The sequence below is a fragment of the Styela clava genome, chromosome 7, assembly GCF_964204865.1.
Source record: "Styela clava chromosome 7, kaStyClav1.hap1.2, whole genome shotgun sequence".
Lineage (NCBI taxonomy): Eukaryota > Metazoa > Chordata > Ascidiacea > Stolidobranchia > Styelidae > Styela > Styela clava.
Window position 1 is genome coordinate 10346598 of NC_135256.1, and position 24923 is coordinate 10371520.

Below are 24923 nucleotides of genomic sequence, written 5' to 3' on the forward strand. Positions count from 1 at the left end.
CGCGACGATTTGATGTTGTTCTATTTCTTGCGTAGATTCTTCGTATATATATTTTGAGTATACCACATCGTATTGCTTCATTCATCCGTCATATCTATATCCACTATTTCTTTGTCGTCGCTATCGTTGTCATCTGCAATTATGTAAACAAATGAAAGCCAGCTTTTTTTTATTTAAATTGTTTGTAATATTTAAAAGTTTGTTACATTGTCAGTTACTGCAATAGACATTATTATACTAATATAAATTGTAGGTGATGTTATAGTCCCCCAGAAAAGTTATTGTATGAAAAGTAAACTATATTACAAGCTACCTAATATTAACTCAGTTGGTAATAACATTGCACCAAAATGGGGGCTCCAGAAGTGTGTGTATCAATATGAAGGTAACTAATTTTGTTCGCCTACTTTACATCAAGTTGTGTAAAGGCCAAAGGGACGGAAGCCTATGGCAGGGCGTATATTCACTTGGCTAACACAAACAGTCCACGAACTCGTAATGTATTTTGAATAAGGAAAATCGGAATAAAGTTATGGCCTAACCCCAACCTGGTACACATACTACAGGATTACACCAAAAATAGTGTTGTGTATGTGTACTTATGATATATATACATATATGTACTTATGGTCGGTTCGGACCCTAAACTAATCGTTATGCATGTCAGGATAGAAATCATAAATCAGTATTTTAATTTTTGACTCACTAAAAATAAACTCTGCATGAACAGAATATAGAAAATAACGTAAAAAATGGCCCTTCAGGATACATAGAGGCTCGAAAAACCAATACTGGTCATCGATGAGCGACACTCGTGATCAAATCTAAAAGAATTTAATAAAAAACAGGGATGTGTAACAAGCGGCCCGCGGGCCACAACCCGGCCCGCCAAGTCTTTCAGTGTCGCCCTGAAGTTTATGTTTAAAAGACGCACATAGGTAAAAATTAATAAAGTTTTATTTCCATGTCACTGCGTTGAATCCCACCTTCGTAATGTCATTCTGACAGAATCTTTTAGTCAGTTACAAATAAAATACTATATATTTATGTGTCTATTATGTTTATCTATATTTTTATAAAACATGAGAAAATACAAATTTCAAAATTTTAAACAAGAAATAATAAACACAAAAACGAAGAAATATAACGAATATTCACTGAAATCGATGTACTCAAATCCTACTATTTGAAAAGAAAGTGCCATATTTGCTCCGGTGCTCCAAAAAGAGTTATCTTTAAATCGGGGAGATCTGCACACGAGTGTGCAGAGTGGCAATAGAAAATTCATTCTGGATTGTGCACATGTTTGAAAACAAACCAATCAATTTTAAAAAAGATCTCACGGTAAGGTAAATGATTAAAATATAAAATGATTTGTTGGGACCCCCGCAACTACAGCCAACTCCATTTCGAAATTTGAGAAAAGGCTTTTTGTATTTGTCAAAAATCACAGGTATTGAATTGTATAGGAGAATCCATTGTGCTAAAAGCAAGAGTTCCAAATTTCGTTTGTTTTTTCGTTTACCCCTTCACCTCGTTTTTTATTACCTTTACTTTCACAAATGCCTATTGAAGGCGTTAAGAGGACTTTGACACTGTTAAAGTCTGTAACAAAGCTAATTGCAATCCTAACAATGTTGTAATCTGTTTTGCGGTCAACAACCACATTTGGTCATTACTTAAAAAATGGTATTCGTGTAGTAAGAAAAGTGTGTGCTGTTTCAAGCATCGTATCATCCAGGTTCGTGTACCATGTGGATATCTTCTCTTACATCTCCTCCATTTCTATGTTTTCTATAACTGTATTATGTAAATGTTATATGTAAAACAAATTATACAACTTTAGCAATAATATTATGTGGAAAAAATTTAGATGGAAAAATGTATATGAAAATATACTTTCATGCAAAAAATTATCATTCCTTCATGATCTATATATATGCAAGAGATAAGTTCACAAAGCGCTCACAAGTTCACAAAAATAACGTATCGCGAAATAATACACATTATCTAATCTGTGTTAATTGTTAAGGAATAAAAATTTTGTTTATACTTACATACCTTTCCTTCACTTGCGTTTGTGTCGTCAGCAGGATGGCAACAAAAATTTCGTCGACGTACGGGACCGTTAGGTTCAAACTTTCCTGATCTAAAACACATTAGATTGTTTCGCTTGTATACCAACACGACCAAGCACATCAAAATCATTCCCGCAAATATCAGTCCAAGTAGAACGCTGTTTGTCTAAATAATAACGTGATGATCATTGAGGTTTTAGATAAACTTGAAACGCTTTGAGAGAATCAGAATTTTTACACCAGGAAAAATACCGATGTGCTCTATACAATTTTTGTAATAGATAGGACAATACCTATATATATATATATATATATATATATATCTGTTTTGGCTATTTAAAAAGTTTGCTATAAATTTTCTATTTCTATGAAAAAAGTTCTAAACAATGGATTATACTACTTATACGTAACTATATGTTTACCTCCAATTTCTGCATTATTAAATTCAAATCCGCCGTCTGGATGATCTCACTTGACTTTTCCGGCATTATGGCAGATCTGAATTGAAAGATATGACTTGATATATATAAATAAGTATTCTAATCTTTTGTTCATAATTATAACAATTATCTCAGTCATTTATATGTGCCAACCAATAACTCTACCGAGATGGATATTCGATATCCACGACACTACGATTGTTTTCAGACATGGTATTTGAAATGCTTGGTGAATGCCGTATACGAAAATATGTATTCATAAAAGCTTGATTCAGTTACGACATGTGCACAAGTCTGTCCTGTACATACTATACTATAGTATAGAGTACTATAGGCTCGGCTAAACCAAGGGTGGGCAACAGGCAGGCCACACCACGACCCGTCAAGCCGTTTAGTTCGATTTTTTTTTCATCAAGCACAAAATCCTAATCCGACATTTTGTATTTTTTTTTTAAAGGCGTTTACATGAGTAAAATACATCTCGAAGTTAGATATATGGCCCACCGACAACAATTTCACACTTCTGGTCTAAACTATATTATCATCGCTGTTCCATCTCGGGTTTCAGCGCAGAGGAGAGCCCAACTTTACAGAAAATCTCAAATAAGAATGCTCATTACCTATTGGTTGTCATTTTTGACTATTATCCTTCCCTTTGGTCGCTCAGTGTACTCTGCTCTATAGTTGTGTGAAGGTGTTTTTGAAAAATCCCCAATTTATATACCGGATTGTTTCCTAGCAACGATTACGAAGTAATCATAAATTGTTGTTATTTCACCATAATTAGCATAATATATATATTAGTACTCTTTGTCATGGCCTGATATGAATTAAAATTGAAGAACTTCCGTTTTCATCGACGGTAGCTAAGGATAATATTCATTAGCCTCCACAAACTGACAGATCGGGTTACCGTCATGTCATGGGAGCATTGCAACGTTATGTCTTTGTCATGCCCACAAAGGCAATCGTTTTTGTAGACCAACACAGCGCAATTTCACACATGCGAGTTCGTCCCCGGTTTCTGGCCCTGATGGTATTTCTGTTATGGTTCTTCCTGTTTCATCGCCTCATAAAGAAATGTTAGAAAACTAGTTTACATTTCCATGGCGATGAACAGAATACGCTGTCCACATTAGAACTTCCTGTGTTTTCTTTCAATGGCGTTGTCGAAACCAAGGGAAGCATCAAGAATCGTTCTTGTGTGGTAATGGGAAAAAAAATAAAACAAAAATTGTCCTGGTAACCCTTTCAATTGCGAGAGCCCTGTGGGGTTTCACAGGGGAATAACTGGTTGAAATAGACTTTTTAATTCAGTACCTTTTCCAAGCACGGTGGGGGAATTGCAGGTCTTATATACCAGTGCTTCCCAACTTTTTTCGATAAAGTACTCCCTAGGCATGTTTTGGAGCTATATTTCTTCCTCGCATTGTTAAAGACATTGTTTCCGTTATTCGTTAATCCTTTAGTTTAAATGGATCCTTATCTTGCCTTACGCGCAGCCCGCACTCTACCTTTTGTGCAGTCTGAATAGTTCATAACGTGCCTAATTAATATGTGTGAAATATTACTAAACAACTAAACAATATTAGTGTACAAATAAAAAGTAATATTTTCCCCCCTAAACCATGGCTACAACTATTTTCACCAAAGGTCCGTTTACGAAACTTCAAAATTACTGGGGTCCGAACATTACAGAAAATTTATTTCATCAAATAAACGAAACTTCAAATGCAATATTGAATTAAATACAAGAGCAATAAATGGTTCACAAATATGGACACAAATAATATCGCACATCGGTACCAGTACGACAAGCTGTATATAGCTGTGTATTTAAATTGTATCAAAATCATCTAAAACCATAAAACGATGCTTATGCTGCCAAAATAAACAAGCAGAGTGGTCCAAATTTCATGGTCGAAAGGTCCGGATTCGGACCGCGGTCCGCCAGTTGAGTACCCTTGCTCTAAACAACTAAATCCATCTCTGGGAAAATTCTTGCTCGATTGGGAAACGTCATCAGCTATCCAGCGGATCTCGATTTTTTAAAGCCGCGCCCCCTTTTTGGTCTCGCGCCCAACATCAAAAATAACTAGATAACGATAAGCTAGAGATAACGCACGTAGTAAGGCGGGAGTATGTTTTTAAAAAAAAAACTCGTTGAAAATACGTGGAGGGAAACGCAATATCTAGAAAACGAAAAAATGTAAATATCCTAAATAAGGCGAGCAAAATCAAATCGCCCCTTCAAAAGTTGTCTGCACCCCATTGTCATTGTTTTGACAAATTCACATTTTTATTCTATCAGCAGATTAAAATAGTCGTATCTGGAAAAAAAATTATGTTTTACATATGGGAAAAAGATGTAACATATTATTTCGAATTAGTTTGGGTACCATTGTCATTATTATGTACATACCTACTGTTTAATTCTAGAATTTTACATGCTTAAAACACGTAGATATAATTATGCACTGGCTACTCCATACATGCAAAATGAAGTCGCAATAAAAATTTAACAAACAAAATGTGTAACAAGCAACAAGAATAGAAGACCTAAGCAATATGCCAGTACTGTATATATATACACAAAAGCGTGTGCATATAGTTGTACCAAATAGCACATGGTGTATTTAGTTTTGTTCAAATATTTTCGATTCATCTTTGCGTTGATAAAAAGTCTCTTTCAAGAGTTTTCAAGTTGAAGATTACGTCTTAAATCTGGTAGAGTAGAAACATCACAAAAATAATTTGTCCGTTGGATTTGAAATTCAAAATTTTTTAATACGAATATTGGTGATTTTGTTATTGTGAGATTCAATCAGTCCCTGTCCTGAGCATTTGGCAGAAGATTAAGAGCAGAATCTGAAAATGTAATCGAATGTGTTATATCGCCATTATGTTTGGATGATTTGAATATTGTCTTCTTGTAGCAATGAACAGTTACGTTTCTACGGGATAATATAAATATTTAGAAAATATTCGACTTGTGATTTTGCTGAATGAGATTATTGGGTGCCCCTATTTTGGCCCACTTTTTGTTCATGACGCCACAGCATGGGGGGCATGTGGACAAATCAATTTGCATCCAAACACGTACCCAAACTCTCGGGGCCTCTGGTAGTCCAACATGTCTCGTTCATTTACTCAATAAATCACTTCCTATTATGTTGCTATGGCCATATGATATCACGTTCTTATTTCATTTGACAGTGATAGAAATGTTCCAATAGCTTTACTAGTTTTATTTTTGGTCAAACAGTGGCAGCTAATGGAATTATTACGACTCCATTGTGATAGGTAGATCCGATGCCGCATTGACTAAAAGCTATTGTCATTGTGACGTCATCTTTTTCGCATGCGCTCTAATATCCCAAACGAATACCTCCATCTCCGCGGTCTTCCTCATTGTAGCCTCCATCTTGTGCAGTTGCTTGAATCGATTTTTTGTCGGAATTAGGTGAGTCTCGATTTCTGTCTTCCATGTCTTTTAATCGTTTTCCCTGTTCTTTATATTCTTTCTGTGTCGAACGAAGATAACGTAACAAACCAATGCAGAGTATCGCAAAAAGAAACGCTAATACGGTCGCACCGACAGCTATGATCATGTTCCGGTCTGAAGTTTTTTTGTTCTTTTCGTTTTCGAAGTAAGCTGATGAATTAGAAAAATATACAGTTTACAGCTTTTGCTGTAGGGAAAATCACCGTCTTTTTGTATACAAGTAATTTTATTTTTGAAATTGGGTAATTTGCCAAAAGCCCCGGCCTCTACAATACAAGAGGACATAAAAAGTATTTAGAAAGATAAGTACTCGAAATTAGAAATTTGATGAAATGAATGAATGAAAAAATAAGGTCGTTAACTATGACAGTCCTTTAAAGAGTTGTATTGTTTGCCGCAAATACCTATATTAAAGGTGAAATTTTAGTTGCGTCTGCCAATGTGTGTGTGTGCCAATGTGGGCCGTGTGACTATGATTACCTTTTAATTAAATACTTTGGATTTCTTATACAAAGCCCCCGCCAGTAACGCAAAAATGTGGAATTTTAAACAAACGTTTGAAATAATATAATAATAATAAATAAATAAAAAAAATAGTAGTTTTTTAGTTAGCGTTAGGAATGATTTAAAATTACCATCGAAAATCTACATTTCTATTTCTAACTTAGTAACTACTATTTTTTCATTTTCAGCGTTGGTGGGGGCTTTGTACAAAAGACACAATACCTTTATTTTGACGTACTTTCGCCAGTAACCCTCCCCTCCCCCGCGCAGGAGGGGGGAGTATACATAAAAATATATACAAATTAGAGTAAACTTAAATAAAAAATAAAAAAAATTGAACATGTGACGAGTAAGTATTTACACCTCGGTATATAAACTGTATGATCACCGCCTGATCGCTATATTCGTTATACATTTAAAGAGCACGCAATTATCACGACATGACGGCTCTCGTGGGATTTCCCGTGAAAGTTTTCATGGGCTAGCTCAATTTCATTATCCTTGGCATGTGACTATAGTCAAATATCACACATACCAGCACATCCAATTCCGCATAAGTCTTTCTCGAATTCACATTGAGGGTAGCACCGTCCACAATCCTTCGTTGTAAAATCATAATATTTCCCCATTCTCCAGTCACATTCTTTTTTATTAGATTCTATGTGCTGTGGAAAAAGACAAATGTTTTAAATATTCAATTTACAATTCATATTATTGTGATATATAGATGTGTAGAAAATGTTGAGTTGTGGTGTAAGAACGGTATATTATTTGGTCTACCTGGATTTTTTGAACGATTATGGCATTCAAGTCTTCCGATGGAATTCCCAATTTGTTTTTCCGTCTTCGTGACTTATTTTTCCTTTTTCTACCAGTAAGTTGCGTAGTCTGCAATGGACTGGTAGGCTCGGAGGGCAACGTTTCTGGTGCTAAAATAGTAATGGTTAATGGTAAATAATGATTATTTTTATCCGAGTGTTGAATTTTGACTTTTCCATTCTATTGCTTCTCTCAATACTGACGTATTCAGGACCGCCATATTAGGTAATATGACATTAAAGTAGAAATTTATCTAAGTGTGACGTCATGATACAAAAATGTAAAGTTTTAATTATTACTATTTGTAGAACAGGTATAATTCCGCACTTATTTAATTTTGGTATTGATTTCTAAAAATATTAGTCTCAACTAAACACATATATTTACTAAGTTAACTATTATAAAATCAATTTGAATACATATTTCGGATATTTTTAGGTATCTTTTTCGTTTTAATAAACTTTCCAATGATGTTTTTTTTTCTATAATAACAATCAAAAATAAAGATATTATTTCAGTGTATATTAATTTATGTATTCAAACGGGCGTTGTTGTTTCTGTTGCAACTAGTCTTACCTGTTGTTGGTACATTAGTGTTTGGCCGGTTATCATTTCTGTCTGATGTAATTTCAACGGTTTCAGAAGTATGCGTTGTGCTAAATGATAAGAACATCTTTGTGGTATTGCAAAATAATGTTGGCGAACCGAATAGCACTAGCCATTATATTTCTAATATTCTTTTTACTGAAAAGCAAATGTTGCGGTCAAGTGGTTATCGCGTTGCACCTAACTATATCTCAGTCACAGATTCTTAGTTTAGAAACGTCAAATTTTAATCCCGTAGCAACCATTTCATTAATGATGTGAGTTTAGTATACCTATTGTTTACCGATCTCATATAATCACATTTTCCGAGTTCTCGTGTAGTTTAGTACCACACCTACTTCTAGTGGGCGTGGCATAAACATTTTTGCATATGTTATTCCTAACATTCTTATCTGACTGTTTCTTCCAAAAATTGCGTCACTGCGACCTCACGATTACTTTATATGCCTTGCCGAAGTATATCTATGACCGCCAGAAATGGCGTCAGCGCCGATGATAACAAGCGGTTTCCCGCATATCAAAATCGTTACGAAGAGAAATCGATACTGGGTGATCGTCTCTGCGTTTTGGACGACCGTCCGTTTTTTATAGCGGACCCCATGTGACGTAATTTTTGAATGACCTAGTCAAGTAGGGTTATGAATGACATATGGAAATATAGTTGAGCCACGCCCACCAGAAGTACATATTATACTAAACTTCATCAGACCCGGGTCTCATGTATTTCGTACCTAACATACTTCTAGTGGGCGTAGCATAACATTTTTTTTCACGTGTCAATCCTAACCCCCACCTGACTACGCCATTCAAAAATTACGTCACTACGACGTCACATTGGCGTAATAGAGCCCTTGGAATTATACGAACTGCCATCCAAGACGCGCAGACGAGCACCCGAAATCGAACAGCTATTTCTCTCGTTTTCTCGTCGCTAGGATCCCGATGGGAGAGAGATCGATGACGTCAGTCGGTTCTATATTGTCGACGCAGATGCCACTTCGGGCGATCGGACGTGTATTTAGCAAGCTCTATGGCGTGATTGTGATGTCGAAGTGACGTAAATTTTGGATGACCTAGTCATTACGGGTTAGGATGGTCATATCAAAAAATTGTTGTGCTACGCCCCCTAAAAGTACGTTAGGTACGAAACTACACGAGACCCATCAATTTTATACCACATAGAGCTTTTTTTAATATCAGATAGTAGTATTATCATACCTGTAATCTCCAGTCGGAGCTGTGAGACATCCACCGAAAGCGATTAGTACGGCCACGAACAATAGTCTGAAAAGTCGTTTACATGATGATTTAAAATCAGATAATATTTGCTCGACTGAACCTTGTGAGAAAGGGAGACGACTATTCTCTCCGGCTGTCATTGCCGAGAACAATGGAATCTTATTTAGCTCGTCTCATAGCCATGTATAACACGTTTTAAAGGCTTCTTTCTATTGAGATAGTTTCGACAAACATTGGCCATTGAACAACGAATAAACCGCCGGCAAATTACATCATGTTAAACGAATACTGTAACATCGGATGGCCAAATATTCCCAGCAATATTAAGGAATGGTCTTAACAATATTGTTTATATAATCATTATTTAACCCCATAATAGCGAAACTTATTGTCAAAATTGTCATGGCATCATCATTGAGAAACTCAGCCTCGACTTATTTTTTCGGCGCTATTTAATATTAAAAACAGTTTTGCTTGGTATTTTATCATACATTCATTTATCTGTTTATAGTGATATAAATGTAAATATCCAAACCAGAAACCGGTACTAATTCAATAATTATTGTAGCCTGATATAAAATACAGCTATAGCTAAATAAATATCACACTTTCGGATCAGATTTCAATTATTCTGTCAATTGAATAATAAAACAGTGTATAAAAGCTTTGAACTATAGTACTATACATACCACAGGGCTACTCAACTGGCGGACCTCGGTCCGAATCCGGACCATTCGAATATTCGATTCGGACCGCACCTAATTCTTTATTTTGGATCATAGTCGCACTTTTTAAATTTCTTTTTATAAAATGACTTTCATAGTTTTAAATATATATATATATGAAAATACTTATAACACCATAATAAACAATCTTGATTACCTAATAATTGTTATCCGGCCGAGGAAGTGCCGAAATATAATTTCTGGAAAGACCGGACCCAAACAATTTTGAAGTTTTGTATGCGGACCTTGGGTAAAAATAGTTGAGTAGCCCTGCTATACCATACAGAAAAGAGTTTAATTAATAAACCATTAAAACAATTTAATATTAAAAAATATAAATTCACCTCATGTTGTTTCAATGGACCTTTCAGCTAACACGATAATCTTTTTATACTTTTCCGCGGAGATTGAGTCCTTAAGTCTAACTGCTTTATAATGTACCGTGAGCCACCTCTTGTCGTAAATGCGCGAAATAATGAATTCATAGTCACGAGCTAGTCTGCCGTGTACCATAAAAACCCGTTCGCGGCACCTGGGGAATACCCCATAATTAATATTATATGTGAACCGACGCGTCAAAAGGAGCGTATTTACCATAGCTTCCAACTTGGTGATTTGTTCGCTTGCTCGAATATAAGTGGAAAAATACTGGTAATAAAAGACAACTCCACTGTCAATTCACATTGATTACACTGGCCAACACATTGTTTGATGCCCAAGGTTTCTAAACTGATTTAGATTAATTTGGGGGTGCTGAGTCCAAAAATCATACTCGTTTTTCTCATCAGGTCAAATTTTTGAAATATTTGGTATTTTATACCTTTTTTACCTTAAAATTAGGGGTTTTTCTATATGGATTTTAGCGTTATAATTAAAAGTGTAAGTTTTTATTGTGATGTTTTGTGATGTATGCCAAACGATTATGACATCACACGCCTTGTAAAAATCAAATTTTATATATAAAGAAGTCAGACATGAATAATAAGCTGCATTGTTTTAATTGAGCTGCAGATTTTTGGAGCAAAAATTAAGTATGGCTACATCTTCTCCTAGGCGACATTGTTTAAACAATCCAAATGTATTTTGCTATATTTGCGGAGAATATACATTGCAATCCAACAGAAAAGGATCAGTAAGTTTGCAAAGTGTGCTTATCTTGCCTACTTCAATATAATGCTGGGTGATCAAGATAAGGTATGGGCACCCCATATTGTATGCAAGCAATGTATTGAGCTTCCACAGTGGATCAAAAAGGATAGAAAGTCTCTCCGCTTTAGTGTTCCAATGGTCTCGAAAAATTATTTTTATGACTGCTATTTCTGTGCAGTAAACACGAAGGGAATCAATAGGAAGAACAGGAAATCGTTGGTTTATCCAAACCTGAGTCTGCAATTATACTAATCCCACACTGCAATGAAATTCCTTTTCCAGTGTTTGAAGGCCTGCCCGAATTGGAATTGTCTGGCTCTGAAGAAGACCAAACCTCCGTTTTGTCCACTGATAGTAGTGAATACGTTGTATCAGATGTCGGTTTGTCTTCTTCGCTTCCATAGCTATTTTCTTGTGGAGAACTTAATAATCTGAAAAGAGATTTCAATTTTTCCAAAGAATCTGAATTTCTAGCTTCAAGACTCAAAGAAAAAAATTTACTTCAGCCGGGAACTCTCATAACATTCTATAGAAAATGCCATATTGAATGCTTGTCATATTTCACTCAGGAAAAAGACACAGTATATTGCAACGACGTTGCCGGCTTGCTGCGACAGCTTGATGTCCAACATTGAAGCCTTTTTACAACCAGTTCCAAAAAAAATTAAATGTATTTTTCTTCACAATTCTGGCTCCTACTTTGGTTGAGCGTTCCAAAATTGTGTTTCCTCCTCTTCACATGAGGTTTGGCAGTTTGTTAAGGCTCTTGAGAAAGATGGCAACTGTTCCAAATATATTAGCAGGAAATTTCTATCAAGCGCGATGATACCAGTTCTCCAATTATAAAAAATCAGTAAAACGTCAATTTATAGCTGATGACATCTATTAGTTAGCATTTATTACAAATTCCAGCTTTAATTGTCAATATTTTGGTGAGATTCCATGAATATGTTCCATAAAATTACAGAAAAATGTTGTTTCTTCAATTTGCCTATCTTTATTGTAGCTATCGGCATCCTGCAAAGAGGGATATACAATAGAAGAAAAACTAGACCTGATAAAGAAAAAGTAATAGCATTTCTGGAATCAGCGCCATCAAATTTGCTAAAATCGTTTAAAACATCTTAGGCACCATGAAAAAATAATTTTTTTGTCGGCCAGTGTTATATATTGACGGATTATCGAGAATAGTTAACAGTATCGTACTGATAATATATCGATAGGTCCTTCCGTGGTAGTGATACTCATACCGGCCCGTTTTCGGGGTAATGGCGGAAAATCTCATAAAAAATTAATATAACCATAGAATCGTAAGTTGGATGCTATAAAACTACACTATGATCACAAACTTGCAGCAATATTTACTTGCGGTACGGATGGAATTCGGACTTTATCATTGAATATAGGTGACGTAATTCGTAAGTATCGTACTGTATGCTTAAAATTAAAATACAAACTCAGCGCCGACCGCCTCAAGTGCTGCCGTTTTGCGAATGTCTGAACAATTGATTGAATTTTTCATGGTTATCTGGTCTAAAATGTATTGGCCGCTTTACTTTTATTTGTTTCTGAGATGTGCCATTTTTACATGTTTTTCAAAACAAACATAACAACTTATATTACACGAATTAAAATTGTGCTGCTTTTCGAGAACCACTATGTTTGTTATGTCCATTTTTTGTCAACATCAAACGCCTGACTTTTGTGGTTATTCCCTATATACTTTAGAATGACATTGGCTGAACGCCCTTTCTGTTGTTTTTATTCAATTGAATAAAAGTATTCGAAATGTACACCTACTAATACACAACTACTTCCAATTACAACGTGCTCAAATGTGTATGTGAAAAATTTAACGCTGCAATGCCAAGAGCAATAATTTATTGACTAAAGTATCAATAAAATAAAAGAGAAGCGCATTATAAATGTATAGAAAATATGAAATTGACATTGATCTCGCCCAGGGGTGGGAAAGGTTTTTGAACCAGGGGCCAACCAAAAATGTTGCCTACCTGGACTGGCGGGCTTTGTAAGTGTGGCGTAAAAAGTTACATTTTATTATCAATATTTACATTGTTACAAAAGCAACAGTGGAAAACAATAAGCCTCGTGCCAAAACTAATCTTAACCGCAATTTCAACAAATTTCTTGAGTTATTTTTAGCTTTGGTTTCAGTTTTGTTGTGGCAGAATCAGGGGAAACAGATTTGGCCTGCGGGCCGTACTTTGCCCATGTCCGATCTTGCCTCTAGCCTTTTGATTCTAAATGAAACATTTAAAAGTGGTGATATGTTGTCATTGTCCCTGACTTTATATATTTCCAAATCTAATTTTCTGGTATGTTTTCTTCGATTTTGTTCAGTATTCATTAGGCCAGATGATTGGGAAATTTTTTTTTTTCAACTTGGTTCAAGACATTCGCCGAATCAAGTTAAACTGACCAGAAGATTAGTGATATAAGGATATATATCAGTATATATATATATATCTTATTGACAAAATACTCAATACTCAACTATATAACATAAAAGATGTGTACAAGTCCACCAGAAAAATAGCCGTAAAACTGCATATATATAGTGGCTGCATGTCGCCATAAAAAAACAATCATAATGTGAATTGAAACAAGCGATATTTTGCGAATTGATGCATATGTTTTTTGTATGTTCTAATATTTGTTTCGTGAGATATTGCATAATTGTAATGTTCTGAATGTTCCATCCTTGAAGAAGTTAACTTTATGACGGCGGGATGAGGGGAGTATTCGATCCTGTAAATGAGATAAATACAATGTAAATAATTCAGTTAATATACAAATACCGAGCATGAAATATCTTGAATTGCATTCAAATCCACGATAACTGGACATGAGTTCATCTGCTTCAAAGATTATGATTTTTTTTCTATCTTTGGAAACTCTTCGGTGTTGTTTCCCCATACCTTCAATCTCAATAACTTTAATGATTCCAACAAGTTACGCCACCAAATTTTATGGGAATATGTGATCAACTGACGTATGTTCTCTTATGTTTACCCGACGTTTCAATTTCATAATATTGATGGCCCATAATTTTGTAGGTATACATACATTCAGTATACCTTTCAGTGGCTTACAAGGAAGTTATTTTTCAAACTAGATTATTCCATCCATGGCCAGTACGATACTTGTCTATTATGTGTAATTGCTTAAAATGGCCTTGTTCAGAGTGATGAATTCCGATTTTACCTGTCATATCAATTTGTCCACTTTCTTGGTTTTCGTTTTCCATTTCTGAGTCCACTGGAAATGGCTTCTTATCTCCATCAGGTGCGCCACGGTTTCGATCTTCAATCGTTTTTATTCGTTCATTTAGTTCGTGAACTCTTTTTAGCAAAATACAACAACTGACAGTCAGGGTGATGGTTAGGGCAAAAGCAACACCACCCAGGCAGCTTGCGATCAATAGATTCTGAGCGGATTCGCTTTTTCTGTCTTCATTCTGGAAGTATTCTGTTATGTGAAAAATAAAAAAAGATAATTGGATTGACATTTGAATATTGCTATATATCTATTCATTGGCCTGTCTGATATTTTACTTTCAATGAAAACGTAAAAAAAATTTCCATTTCATTTCACACAATGTAGCGATTCGTAGCACATATCCAAACAAGAGCAATGCTCAAATATATGGACACGAAAGCCAAAACGAATTTGCTCAATTTTTAATTTTTATGACGTCATCACACACGAAAAAAACGAATCTGATAGGACCCACAAGTATTTTTGAAAGAAATAAAAGTAACAGCTTTCTAGCGACAACAGCAATTGTTATCAAGTGTAAGTTTCAGAGCAAGTGGTCTAGTAGTTAAGGAGAACGGCAAGGCGATTGTTTAACAACGTGAAAAAAAAATACGACAAGATATCCAACAATACCAGAATGATATCGTAGACTTAACTTACCATTACACTCTATCCCACACAAATCCATATTTGTATGATTCTCGCATTTTGTTATGCATAGCTGGCAGGTTTTAAGAGCGAAACTATAAAACTCTCCATAGATGCATTTTCTTCTTGCTGATTCCACTTCCTAAAAAATATGGCCGAATAAGTTCGTTACAAACTAGGAATTAGAACAATGGCTGTATAGAGTATATGGAAATCTAATGCCAGAGGTGCCACCAACAGAATAAAAGTTTATAACTTGGACTAGGACTAACATGACGAAACGAAATTCAATGAGATGCCAAAATGCTGTTGTATCGTACGGTAATTATGGCCAATATCTTAATCTGTATCAAAGCTTATATTTGAATTACTTACACCTCATAAAGCTCAGTATATCGGCATTGTGAACAAGCTTACCTTCATTTTTTCAAAAATAATGTCATCCAATTCCCCCGGTGTAATTGGAGTGTGGGGTGTAGTTTTCTTCACATTGTCTTCTTTAGTATTACTGGGTTCTCTCGTTTCCGTCATGGTCATGGTTCTCTCTATTAATAAAAATTTCGCAATAGTGTCGCAATCGCGACTTTCATTGTTTAACAAACTCAGTACAGTTTTTAAGCGATTCATAATGTTTGTGCATAAAAGTCTGGATTCACAAAATAAGATTTGAAATTGATCGATATTACAGCAAGCCTCCTTTACTAAATGGCTTCTCAGAAGAATTGAGAATAAATCTCAACGTTGTTCTATTGAGCAATAAACATAATTATTTTTTATATTGTGTAAATCTTATTAATCTATGTGAAATTATTATGATTTGTGACCTCATTCAATCTTTTTGTTGAGAAAGAAATCGCCAGCGTAACAGCTAAATATCAATTTACCTGCATCGACGAGAGTAGTATTTTCCGGGATATGTTCATCATGTAGTGTTGTGGCGACAGATGTGCTTAATAATATAAAATAACATATTGCTTGGGTTTTATACTTCAACAGTCGAAATATGAACTGTAGTCAGAGCCACTGTGATTTCGAACCAGTTCCCCAGTCCTGGCTCTGAATAATGTTTCAATCTCCACAAGAATTCAAGTATTATTTTGTTTCTTGGTAATAAAAATACATTTACACATACTATTTTCATTTGTACGCTTTTACGGAGTGAGAGATCGCAACAGGATGGCCACTATCATCACCAACTGTAGGTGTCCGTACATTTGGACCCATATGTACATCCGCGGGTTCAATCTATATGCGGGTGCTAAAATTTCCATACATGCAATAGTATGCAGGGGCAATTGTCGTGGGTTCAAATGTAATGGAACCCCAAATGTATTCCAAACCACGCGACTTTACTTGGAGGCAACATGGAGGGTATTACAGTATTATCATATTATTTTTACAGTGCGAATTTCCTGATCTTTTTTTATTGTGTTTGTCTTTAGTTAGGTTAGGATGAGTTAGGTTACCGAACAAATCATAAAAGTAATGTCGGGGTAACATTACGGTAGTGCTATGGGGGGAGTACCCATAAATAGCAAACGTCTGTCAATAATTACCAATGGCTAAATTTCAACAACGTATAGGAATACATTTATCTATGTCGAAGTTTCATGAATTACCGCTTTCAATTGCATTTCATTGTCTTAATATGGTATAGTGGCCAAAGTATGCTTAATATACACATACCTGGGAATCTTATATCCGTATGACAATCCACCATACAATGAGACGAGCAAGATGATTATCCAGCTAATTCTGAAACATAAACATTTAAAATAATTCATTGATGTGGACAATTTTCTCAAACACAGTTTAACTTGACAAATCTGATTGAAATACGAATTCACCTTATCGCTGTCCTTATATCCATCGCACTGTCTTAATGATTGTGATTGATCTTCGCTCAAATAGATGATAGCTGACCGTGATAGATCGAATAGAGAGTTCAAGGCTGGTATACTCAATATTAGAATAATATATACGAAAGTACCAAAATATGACAAGTCTTTAGTACCGCCAACTGAAATACATTTAACTATAACTTATTTTTTCTGCACTAAAAAGTTATTTTTGCGACATGTTAAACAATATAAGCGTAATAATTTTCAATCCACATATACTACAGTACACGCTTAACCGACGCCAGTAGTTCTGAAGTTAAATCGCTGTGTTGCGCCATAATTTATTACGCCGAAAGTTTTCTGGGGATTTACCCGGTGAAGCTCGCGGGTAGTTGACTGGGTGTTACCGCTCGAGCTTGATGTCGTATACCAAGCGTGATTTGTGCCACTTGTTAGATCTGGAAAAATCTAGTTTGATGCCGTTTGTTATCATTCAAATACACGTCGTTTCCGTCGTTCGCGAAACTTAGCGTACCATTTTCAGTCATATTAGGGAAATCGGAATTATCACATTCAAGTGTTACTCGGGTCTTCATTTTCAATGGCGTCGTATGGGCATAGAATTTTTTTCTACATATATCCCCAAATATATATCAAAGCCAGCCTTGGTTGTCTTTCGATTTTTAAACGTTCCATGTTGTTTATAATAGTTCTTGAGTATTCTTGATTTTGTTTGTTTTTGTTTGTTATCAAAGATCAGTAAAAATAACTATAATATGCAACAAGTTTATCATGATAAAATACAAAACTCATCTCGGAATATATGAATACCCCCTCTCGAAAACCTACTTGTGGATAAGGGGAATGGGGGATTTTAGATGATCTAGCTTGGAATGATCTTTATATGATCAATCCTGGATGGGAGGAAATGACCTGCCATGTGACCAAACCTGACCTGACGTCACTTTGTCCACATTTATGTTTTTATCCTTAATATTGTCAGATTTTGCCATGTACTCAATATCAAGAGCATAATGGACCCTGATACTTTCAAGACTGTTGTGCTGCCTGTATATTGTTCATTTATAATATTGGTTGATGGGGGTCTTCACAAAAGCGCAACTGGGGGTGGATCTTCAGATAGATACTTGTTGGGGGGAGGGATCTTCATATGATCCCTTTCTTATTTCTAACTCTTATAAAAAAGATGGATGTCTTTTCTGCAATGATTTGACAGCAACAAACTGACTCATTCTCCCTTTTTCTTTCAGCTCGACCACTAATGATATTATCAGAATATATGGAAAACGGCGCACTCAACAATTTTTTAAAGGTTTGATATTTCTTTGCCGTTTGCATGATATGATCAACTCTGTATTGTTATGAGCTAAATAACGTGAACGATAGAAGACTTTCGTTGTTAATTACCGGTTGGTTGTGTAAAAGACACATACACAATCATAATTTACAAATATTGGGTTTGGGGGTCGAGTCAAAAAACGGACCCAATTCAGGTTTTGTCTCAAAGAAATTTGGTTTGCCTTACAAACGTACAAGATGTTGCGTTAATCAGCATTATAACCAACTCTAGCTCCATTTATGGAACTTATTATTGCGTCCATAAGTAAGCTTAACTCGCCAATGAATCGTTGCTTGTCTTCGTTGTCATATTAATCAGAAATTTCCAATTTGCTGAAAATGTACTATTCAATGTTTTTCAAAGTAACATGTGGATGAATATTTCTGCATTCGCGTTTCTTCCGATAGAACTGTATAATTTGATAGTTCTTTCATTTCAATTAGTACAAAATTTAATTTTTCAAATTTGTTAACTAGCTAACACGTGAACATATTTTTCAGAGACACCAAGGCGAATTGAGCATTCTTCAACTGACTAATATTATGCATGGAATAGCTCATGGAATGAAATATCTTTCTCAAATGCAATATGTCCATCGTGATTTAGCTGCGAGAAACATCCTTGTCAATTCTGATCTCATTTGTAAAGTTTCTGACTTCGGTCTCTCAAGAACTCTGGAAAATGATCCGCATGCTACTTACACTACACAGGTATGTTGGTGTTTTAATATTTTCAGTACGTAAACTGACTGACTGACGCTAGAAAAGTAGAAAATTTGTCAAACAGCTATTTATTCGGCGCTCCCGTAGTATGTGCACCAAGATGGAGGACATCGGAACGTAGCATGTGTACCAGGTTAGGGTTAGGCCATATTTTTTATTCTAATTTTCCTTATTTTAGTTCTATTACGGGTTCGGGGACTAGCCAAGTGATTCCCGTAGTATTTGTACCTGAAATTAATGCCTAACTCTAACCCTATCCGCCATCTTGGTTCATTTATTCTTACAAAAGATAACTTTTACAACGGTTTTTCCTGCTTTCTTCCATGGTGTGGGTGTCAAAATAGAAATTAAAAGGACCCAAAAGGTATCAACCTAAAACAACCATGAACCTGAAAGAAATAGAAACATATCGAAAAGAAATGAGTTATCACGCATTTTCTGTGTGATCTCATCTTACCTTCAAATCAACTGCTTTTCTAGCGACCACCCTGTATACAAGACATAAACATAATTTAACATTAATTAAGGCCGTGGAGTCTTCAAACTCCGGCCCATTTGTGAAACGATTCCTGTTTCGATTCCGTACTTTTAGTTGACTCCTACTCCCGCATCCACGTTAAAGTACGTTTCGAAAAGGTTTCCGACTTCGGGTTAAAGGAAATTGTGAATCTTATGTAGGAAGCTTCAGCAAAAAAACACCACCGTCGCCGGAACGCAGATTGAGCTTAAAATTCAAATTTTTAAAACTTTTCTCATCCTAACCCTAACTGGATAAATACTATTTTTTTTTTTTATAAAAAAAGTGTTTTTTCTCAAATCTATTCTTGCATTAGTGGCGTGGGTTTTGTACAAAAGATCTGAAATTTGTATTTCGACCCCAGCACTCAGCCTTTGTTTTTGTAGCAAAATAAATCAAACTGCGATTGCCACCTTTTTACTTAAATTGCAACAATTCAAAACATTCGATTCGCCTCGACCTCTCGATCCCGGAAAGCCTTAAAATATTTTTCCCGAATATCAATATCAAAAAAAGACGCATCCCGACGTCCTGAAATTAACAGACAATCAATTCTTTCATACAGGGTGGTAAAATCGCACTCCGCTGGACGGCTCCAGAGTGCATCCGCTTCAGAGAATTCACTTCTTCAAGTGACGTTTGGAGTTATGGAATTGTGATGTGGGAAGTTATGTCTTACGGAGAAAAACCTTACTGGAATATGCCTAATCCAGATGTACTCAATTCCATTGACGAAGGATATAGATTACCTGCTCCATATGTGAGTGTTTCATGTGTTACGTAGTTAAAAAAAACTTATTTGTGTAAGCGGTCTAATTCAAGTTCTTATTAAAAATAGGTTGGCAACGGTTTCCTATGTATTAATTTCAAATACCGCATGTGCACTCCGAAGAGTAGTTCCCGCGTACAGTCACTTATATTCTCATCAATATACCTACTGTCCATTATACTATTTTATACCCACTAGTGCAGAGGTCGGCAATCTTTTTAGCCAAGAGAGCCATACAGATACATATTTTCAATTGCATTTCCGGGCGAGCCATACAGGATTTATCTTTCCGTAATCATGTCTCAAATTTTTACACAAAAGCCAACACATACAATTAAGGGGACCTTTTTGGCCCAAGTTTGATTTCAGACATAAAGTTCTTTTTATTTGTGATTAATCATCTTGGGGTATTTCCCATCATTTCTTCATGGGTGTGGAGTTTGCAGCCTTGAGTAAATTTTTTTACGGCTCGACGATATTTGTATTAGTGTTTTTCGTCAAACGTGTGCATCATAATGAAGCACAACCTGAACCATAACCTGTTACAATACTATGTTCATGTATGCGTTCGCAAGCAGTGGTAAGGCGCAGTCGTCCTTACGCTTCCGTGTTCATATGTTTGACCATTGCTATCATGTTATTTCATATAATGCAGTTCCTGGAAATTGGCCTAATTTTGCTGTTGAGTGCAGCTGTTGGGAAGCGCTTATAGTATGACTATGATTTTATATTCCTGTTATCTCTACTGACTAAACCTTACCCGATGTAAGCCATATTTGTTCCATTAGTATAGTCAAGCAATGAAATGTCACTCTGTCTAGTGTTTATAAAATTGATATAAACGCTGTTTCCTGCTTGATTCCTACTTTCAATATGCGAATGCGAACTAACATCGCAATGAAACTTTTGGCTCGATTCAATTTTCAACCTCATTGAATTCTATTGAACTTCTCTCAGTCATTTAATTCATGTTTTGTAAGAGCCTCCAACCCATATTCTTCAAGCCAGTCGTTCAAGCAAAAGCTTTTCTAAAATGGAATGCTAGTATTACAACTAGATCACTGGTAATTGAAATACTATGCCACAGTGTTAGATTTGCTAGAGTCATTTGAATTTTCATAACCTTTACGTCATTCAGTTCGAAATCTCAACACAACATCAAAAGCTCACGATTCAAGATATGTATCACTGCCACACCCTTTAGATGGCATCTTGAAATTTGCATTTCAAAGTTGACCGCCATAACTTGTCGACGCTAGCCAATGGCGTGTAATTCAAATTTTTTTGCTCGTCGATGTTTATAGTGTTCCCAAACTTTTTAGTAACGTTACCCCTAAATCGGATTACCAAAAAACTCAATTACCCCGTTCATAAAAATACGATAGTCAAATACAGTAGATCAAACAAGGCGATAATACTAACACAGTGGCATATTTCGATCCGACTTCAAGTTGCTTGCGCTAGCTAATCATTTTAGCCTACAATCTCTATATGGTCAAGTTAATGGTAATATATCCCTACAAAACACGTGACTAGTCGCAGACTGTTCGAAAGTACTGGCAATATAAAAGAAATTGTTGTGACTGTGAACGTCTGGATTACCCCCTAAAAATTAATTAATTTTTAAATCCCCCCAGTTTGGAAACACTGCTATAGACTAACTTCGAAATGTTGATGAGCTTCATCAATGGCTCACACCTTACAGCATGAAATGAACTAATGTATGAAAAATTTCATTTTTGACCTTGTCATGGTAATCGCTCAGCAACTTGTGATACGTGAATTTGAATGAACAGAGCGACCTATCAACCGGGATATTTTTTTCATTTCGTCAACAAATTTTATAAACCAACTGCTATTATGAAGGTCATTTTGTTATGACAGAATACATACTTTCACAAAATTCCGTCACGATATCACGTTTATGTTTTTATAATCAAACTAAAAAATGTATAACACGACCTTAGTTGGAACTGAAAGTTTGAAAAAATGGAGGATTTACTTTTATTCCAATGTAAATTTGTTCAGTATCATAATAAACATGAGGTGTTGGTTAAACTTGCGATTGATTAGATTTGTACAGGGTGTTTAATATTTCCTATTATATAACGGGATAGCGTTAGAATTACTTCTCTAATTTGGATAATTTGCTGAATATTCTTCATTGTATTTCTACTTTCTATTTGTTATTCATTTTACTCCGCATATGCTCATAGACTAATACTTGTGTTGCCATAACAGTCGAACGTTTTACCGTCGGTTTGTCTGACCTCCAACAATACTTTCACGTCTAATTCTTTTTTTTTGTTGTCAATTTGTCATTTTAGCGTGACCCATACGTCAACTTTCTTTGCGTGATAACTTGAAATTTATTGTTTTGCATTGGGTTAACATAAAAATAAACAAGAATTTTTCTGTTTCAAGTCATTAATGTTGTGGTCTGCCCTAATTGATTTTTTTGGTCAGAAACGTTGATAGATATATCGTTGATGCGGCGGGGCAATATGGCGCTCATTTTGGTATTATGTGGTCATCGATTGTTCCATATTCGAAAGTCGAAATAAAGTCCAAAACTACTCAAACTATAAAGTAGGCATAAAAACTTTTAAGAACTCAACCAAAAAAATGAGTAGCTTCGATGATTTTGAGTGCCCGTGATTATTTCATCTACAGATATGAGTGTCTAAGGATGTTTTGATCAAAAAGTTCATTTATGAGTTTTAAGCCCAAATCCATGGCTGAACCAAAAAGTTCTATCAAATTAGTCTCATGGTCTTATTTATCGTCTATCTTTATATTACATGACTACATGACTATTTGTAAAGAACTTTTTTTTTTGTCTCGATCGATATTGCTCCTCCAAATAAAAAGGAATAATCTCGGTGATGTCAGTGTATTATGGTGCTATCAATCTCCACTTTCAATTGTAATGCTTTAGGACAACTAGTTTGATATAATAATCCACCAATTGTCGGCCATCAGAATTTTTTTCGCTGAATTGCGCTAGCTAGAACCAACGATTCAACTGACCGCCCGGGCTGATCGTGAATTATACCATCATCCTGTTTCTCCCGTAGAATAACATACCATGATGCTTAAACATAGCAGTTACTGATACATACAAAATTAAAACTATTGATACATCCGCAATTATCGTCGGTTCGTCTGCCCTACGCAAGGTCAAGTTGATTTTTCTACGTGCCTAATTATCCTCTCTTTTATCGAATTTTAACGTGACACATACATTGAGTTATTTTTCGTGATTTTGCGTGTTGACTCAAAATTTAACTCTTTGCATTTGGTTGCCATAAAAATAAACAGGATTTTTTTCGATTTCGAGTCTTTAAAGTTGTGATCCATCTTAATTGATATTGTATGGTCGGTAATGTCGAAATTAATAATGTTTGTTGTTCTGATATGGCGTCTATTTCTGTTTTATGTGCGCATATGTTTGCATATTTTTCAGTAATCGAAACTGAAAAAATGCCCGATATCCTATAGAACTTTAAAGTAAGCATAAAAAATTATGTAATAAACTAAATGCGTAACGTTGATGATATTGACTGCCTGTGGCTATCTCTTTACAAATATGACAGTTTGAGGGTGTTTTGAACGCAAAGTTAAACTCAAACCCGTGCCCGATTTGAAAACCTGACTCGAATTGGAAGAATGGATCTATTCATTTCCTCTTATGGTGTATTACATGACTACAATTTTTAAAGAAACAGCACTCGAACAGTGTTTTTGTCTTGATCGTCATTGTTGCTGTAAAAATTTACAAAACGGTATTGATCGAAATTGTTGCTATAAAAATTCACAAATCACCGGTCTTTTGAATTCGAAACATTTGGAATGAACTAGCAATTTAAATAAACTGTTAGGCTGGCCGTGAATCATTTTATCAAGTTTCCATCCTGTAGTTGTAACACATCGCACTTACTAATATATACAAACAAAAATGAAGTCTCAATAAATCCGCAAATTATTTAGTAACGAAATCGATTGTATATTTATGATAACATGCCATCGAAACGGTTTCGAAACTTGAACTTCGCTTATTCATGGAATCTGAACGTCGCCAATGGGAAAGGTGACATAAAAACCACCCATACTAATAATATTATATGCTTTAAAATCCATTATTTTTTCGAGTAAATCTTTTATTTAAAAAAACAATCTCTTACTTTTTCAGGAATGTCCATCAGTTTTGCACAAAATAATGATAGAATGTTGGGCAATGGAACCCAAGCAACGTCCAACTTTTGAACAACTTGTGCAACGGTTAGATGAAATTATGTCATCACCACAATTGTTTAAAGACGACTCACCAACTTCGGAAAGCGGGGATGCAAGGTTCGTGAAATATTTATAAAAAAAAAAATTCATTCCTTACTTTATTGCGTTTAACGCTAGATGTCGCCCACTCTGCGCATATTATGCTCGTCAAACTTATCACAACAGACAAATAAATGCTATATACCAGTAATTCTCCAACTTTTTGATTCATTGTCTCCTTCCAATTACTTTCAAACTTTGTTGCCTCCTACTCGTCTATAAAAATTCCTAGTTTTGCTTTTAACTCGCTTCCGTCATTTATTTTTTGCGACACGTTTAATACCAACAAACGAAAGCAAAAGATTAAATGTATTCAGTTCAAAAATTACCAAATGAATGTCAATTGACTTTTAATTAACTCAGTCATTACTAATTGTATCTGGTGAA

The 24923-nt window shown here is 35.3% G+C and overlaps 4 protein-coding genes across 7 annotated transcripts in view; 1 reads left to right on the forward strand and 3 right to left on the reverse strand.

Annotated features, from left to right (window-relative positions):
• LOC120328941 (ephrin type-B receptor 1-like) overlaps positions 1-24923 on the forward strand; it is a 61638-nt gene that overhangs the window by 30090 nt on the left and 6625 nt on the right. The window contains exons 17-20 of the mRNA XM_039395529.2: positions 18105-18166; positions 18694-18903; positions 19998-20192; positions 24394-24554. Coding sequence (XP_039251463.2) covers positions 18105-18166; positions 18694-18903; positions 19998-20192; positions 24394-24554 — 628 coding nt within the window. The remainder of the gene's footprint in view (positions 1-18104; positions 18167-18693; positions 18904-19997; positions 20193-24393; positions 24555-24923) is intronic.
• On the reverse strand, positions 37-3271 carry LOC120328945 (uncharacterized). 4 transcript variants are annotated; one of them, XR_013477223.1, is made up of 5 exons: positions 3139-3271; positions 2501-2576; positions 2062-2244; positions 1159-1800; positions 37-133 (listed from the first exon to the last, which is right to left on the reverse strand). XR_013477223.1 is itself a non-coding variant. In XM_078114200.1 (4 exons), the coding sequence occupies exons 1-4, from the start codon at positions 3150-3152 to the stop codon at positions 104-106; spliced, it is 303 nt and encodes a 100-aa protein (XP_077970326.1). In that variant the 5' UTR covers positions 3153-3271; the 3' UTR covers positions 37-103. The 4 variants fall into 4 exon arrangements, 2 of the variants coding, with proteins under 2 accessions (XP_077970326.1, XP_077970325.1); XR_013477222.1 differs by having other exon boundaries at positions 2058-2244; XM_078114200.1 differs by lacking the exon at positions 1159-1800.
• Positions 4198-10405, reverse strand: LOC120328942 (uncharacterized). Its single transcript, XM_039395530.2, has 7 exons — positions 10261-10405; positions 9171-9236; positions 7923-8002; positions 7308-7456; positions 7063-7192; positions 5907-6173; positions 4198-5386 (listed from the first exon to the last, which is right to left on the reverse strand). The coding sequence occupies exons 1-7, from the start codon at positions 10263-10265 to the stop codon at positions 5343-5345; spliced, it is 741 nt and encodes a 246-aa protein (XP_039251464.2). The 5' UTR covers positions 10266-10405; the 3' UTR covers positions 4198-5342.
• On the reverse strand, positions 12930-17102 carry LOC120328943 (uncharacterized). The gene is made up of 7 exons (XM_039395531.2): positions 16840-17102; positions 16679-16747; positions 15877-15941; positions 15410-15537; positions 15005-15134; positions 14291-14554; positions 12930-13834 (listed from the first exon to the last, which is right to left on the reverse strand). Exons 1-7 carry the CDS (start codon positions 16860-16862, stop codon positions 13803-13805), a joined length of 711 nt encoding a protein of 236 aa, XP_039251465.2. The 5' UTR covers positions 16863-17102; the 3' UTR covers positions 12930-13802.